General features: G+C 58.4%; 1 protein-coding gene across 1 annotated transcript in view; it reads left to right on the plus strand.

The window, feature by feature from the left end:
* Positions 1–3,215, plus strand: part of LOC138164877 (SERPINE1 mRNA-binding protein 1-like) — a 15,258-nt gene continuing 12,043 nt past the window's right edge. Inside the window, 6 exon segments of the mRNA XM_069092811.1 lie at positions 1–248; positions 250–437; positions 607–757; positions 911–1,054; positions 1,183–1,254; positions 2,004–2,078. Of these exon segments, the coding sequence (XP_068948912.1) occupies positions 127–248; positions 250–437; positions 607–757; positions 911–1,054; positions 1,183–1,254; positions 2,004–2,078 (752 nt within the window). The 5' untranslated portion in view covers positions 1–126.

Consider the following 3,215-nt stretch of genomic DNA (forward strand, 5'->3'; position numbering starts at 1 on the left):
GGCGCCGGAAGAGAAGGCGGTCTCTCTCTCGGCCCGGCCATCTTGTGGAGGCGAGCTGAAGCAGGCGCCGTCGGCTCGGCGCGGCCCGCTGCAATCCGTGGAGGAACGCGCCGCCGGGGCCCCATCATGCCCGGCCACCTGCAGGAAGGCTTCGGCTGCGTCGTCACCAACCGGTTCGACCAGCTATTTGACGACGAATCGGACCCCTTCGAGGTGCTGAAGGCGGCCGAGAACAAGAAGAAGGAAGGAAGGCGGCGGCGGCGGCGGGCCCGGGAAGCCGCTGCGCAAGGAGTCGCAGAAGGACCGCAAGAACCCGCTGCCGCCGCCGCCCGCGCCGCCCAGCGCCGCCGCCGCCGCCGGCTCGGCCCCGGCCGCCGCCAACGCGGCCGACAAGAAGGACGAGGCCCCGCCGCCGCCCGCCGCGCTCAAGAAAGAAGGTGCGGGCCGGGCCGGGGCGGGCGGGGCAGGGCGGGCCGGGCGGGGGGCGCGCGGGGCTGGCGGGCCACGTGCAGCGCGGGGCCGGGAAACTGAGGCCGGGCGGGAAAAAGGCACGTGGCGCGCGGGGCTCTGCCGACGTCACCTCCCGCGCGTCCCGTGTCGCCGTAGGGATGAGGCGAGTGGGCAGGAGGCCCGAGCAGCAGCCGCAGGGCGAAGGGAAGCCGACTGACCGGAGGCCCGAGCGGCGGCCCCCCCGGGAGCGGCGCTTTGACAAGGCCCTGGAGGAGAAGGGCGAAGGAGGAGAGTTCTCCGTGGATAAGTAAGCTGCGGGGCCGCGCGGCCTGTGCCCCGACCCCCCCCCCCCCCCCCCCCGCGGGCCGGCGTGAAGGGCCCCCTGCCGGGAGTGCTCCGCGCTGGCGCCCCCGGCTCCCTGCACGCCCCAAAGCACGGCGCTTTCTTGTTTCTGTCGCAGGCCCGTCCTGGAGCGGCCCATGCGAGGCCGCGGCGGCCCCGGGGGCCGAGGGCGCGGCGGCCGAGGCCGCGGCATGGGCAGAGGAGACGGCTTCGACTCTCGGGGGAAGAGAGAATTTGACAGGCACAGTGGCAGCGATAGATCGTAAGTCTTGGATGTGCTCGGCGCGCCGACGCGAGCCCGCGTGGGTGTAGTGAGGCTTGGCTGGCTCTGTCCGCAGTCACTCTCATGTTAACTCAGTTTTGTAGTTCTTTCTCACATTCGCATTTCAGCGGCCTGAAGCACGAGGACAAGCGTGGGGGAAGCGGCTCGCACAACTGGGGCACGGTCAAGGACGAGCTGACGTGAGTGCCTCCTCTCTTGCCTAGCCAGGCCTCGGGGTCTGCATCCAAACCCTGCCTCTGCCTCTGCCACTGACTTCCCCTGGGTCTTGGGCCAGTCACTTGCCATCTCCGGCCTCACTTTCTTCGGACCAGATGGCCTGGGAGGTGCCTTCTAGCCTTAAAGTGAGACTGACGATTGCAGTGAGAGGAACGGCTGTCATTTGTCCGGGCCTGTGAGCCTCACGAGAAACCTGGCAGGTCATTCTGTCCCAGAGGAAACTGAGGCAGAGTGACCCTGGAATGGGTGTGTTTCGTCAAAGGGTCTCTAAAGTCCCCATGGACTGAAAACTTCCATCATCAGTCGGCTGCGCCTTCTCTTAAATGAGAATTTCATTAAGTATTCAATTCTCCAAGTTTCATGGCTTTCCCAGTATTGGTGAAAGTGCTGTTCTCTTGGAAAATTCAGTCATGTTATTTGAATAGCAGTTTCTATGACTGAGTGACTACAGCTCTAAGCTGTTGAAGCGTCTTCTGGTTATTTAGCAGTTGGATTGGTGTGTCTGGAGCTTGTTCACTGCCAGGGGCTCGTGCCTTGATTCATTGGCTGGGAGCTCATGAATGTGTTGCAGCGGCACGTTTGATGTTGTGATTTGGGTGAAGGGCCGGCCCATGTAGCTGGGCAGCGTATCAATGAACCAGATGCCCTTCTTGTCTTCTCTCCTTAGAGGGGGCCCCCAATACATTCAGAAACAAATGTCTTATAATTGCAGTGACTTGGAGCAAACCACTGTGACGGAGGAGACACCGGAAGGAGAAGAGCATCCAGCGGCTGATACAGAAAATAAGTGAGTTTTGTGGCCTCTCCTGGGCAGTTAGTGCGCAGAGACTCTGAATGGGGCACTTTGGTCTGATCAGAACACACGTTTGGATTGAAAATAGAATAGCAGTAGTGAGGAAGAGATGAGGATCTGGCGAGTCTCCTGAGGGGCCTTGGTTGGTGCATTGGGGTAGAGAGAGCTCAAGAATTGGGGAGTTTTTCAGTGTAGCTGCCCATCCCTTGTGAGGCAGTTCAGTAACGCCCTTTATTCCTGTGTCTGAATAATACAGATCAGCAGGAACATAATTCTGAGGGGCCAGGTAGCTAGCTAGCATTTTAAAATAATCCTCCCCCAGCATACAAGCCCTGAGGAGTGGCAGGACAGGAACACATATACTCACTTTTTCCTTGTCTAGGTTTTAAGACAGAATGAAAGATTCTCTTTACATACTAATGTTCACATGCCCTTAGGATAATCTGGTTTGAAAGACAAAAGCTCTTAGCTTACCTAGAGTTTAGGTGGTAAAAGAAGTGCTTCTGGAAAATCTAGTGGGTTAAAGTACCTGAAGCAGTCTGGATGGCCACATTGGCATGTTTGGGTAAGTTGGATTCATCAGGTTTAGTGCTCACATGCCTTTAATGTTAATATTTGTTCCTTTAAGACCGAAACATGACAGACTGCTGACAGACCCCATCCCCAGTCCTCACAGTTACCCCAGTGAGCGGAATTGGGAGCATTGGCTGGATGGAGGAAAAGGAATGCTCAGAACCCTTGAGAAGCAAGTGCTTCGCCAGAGGGATTGGGGTGGGGCTGCTTTGGGAGCACTGGTCACAGGAGAGTGGAGGGAGCGAGGTCAGCTTCTGCAGTGGAGATATCTTGTATTCTGGCCCTGTTTCCTCACCTACATCTGAAAGCCTGGGCACTGTTCTCTAACCCCAGCCCACTGAGCTGCATCAAGCTTTTCATGTTGTGCTGTCCGCTTTGTTTCACTCATCTTCCCTTGGTCTAAACTCTTAAATCCTTAATAGTTGTCATGCACGCCTTACGATGCATCTTGTGCTTAAAGAAATTGGATTGGAACTTTCAGAGCCGCGGGGGCTAGCCCCCTGACCCGCTGGCGTAGGCGTCTGCAGGGAGCCTCTTCTGACACCCCCCCCCCCCCCC

This window comes from Petaurus breviceps, unplaced genomic scaffold (genome assembly GCF_028583685.1).
Source record: "Petaurus breviceps papuanus isolate PSGF00001 unplaced genomic scaffold, PetGlider_PUasm1.0 207, whole genome shotgun sequence".
NCBI classification, from domain to species: Eukaryota; Metazoa; Chordata; class Mammalia; order Diprotodontia; family Petauridae; genus Petaurus; species Petaurus breviceps.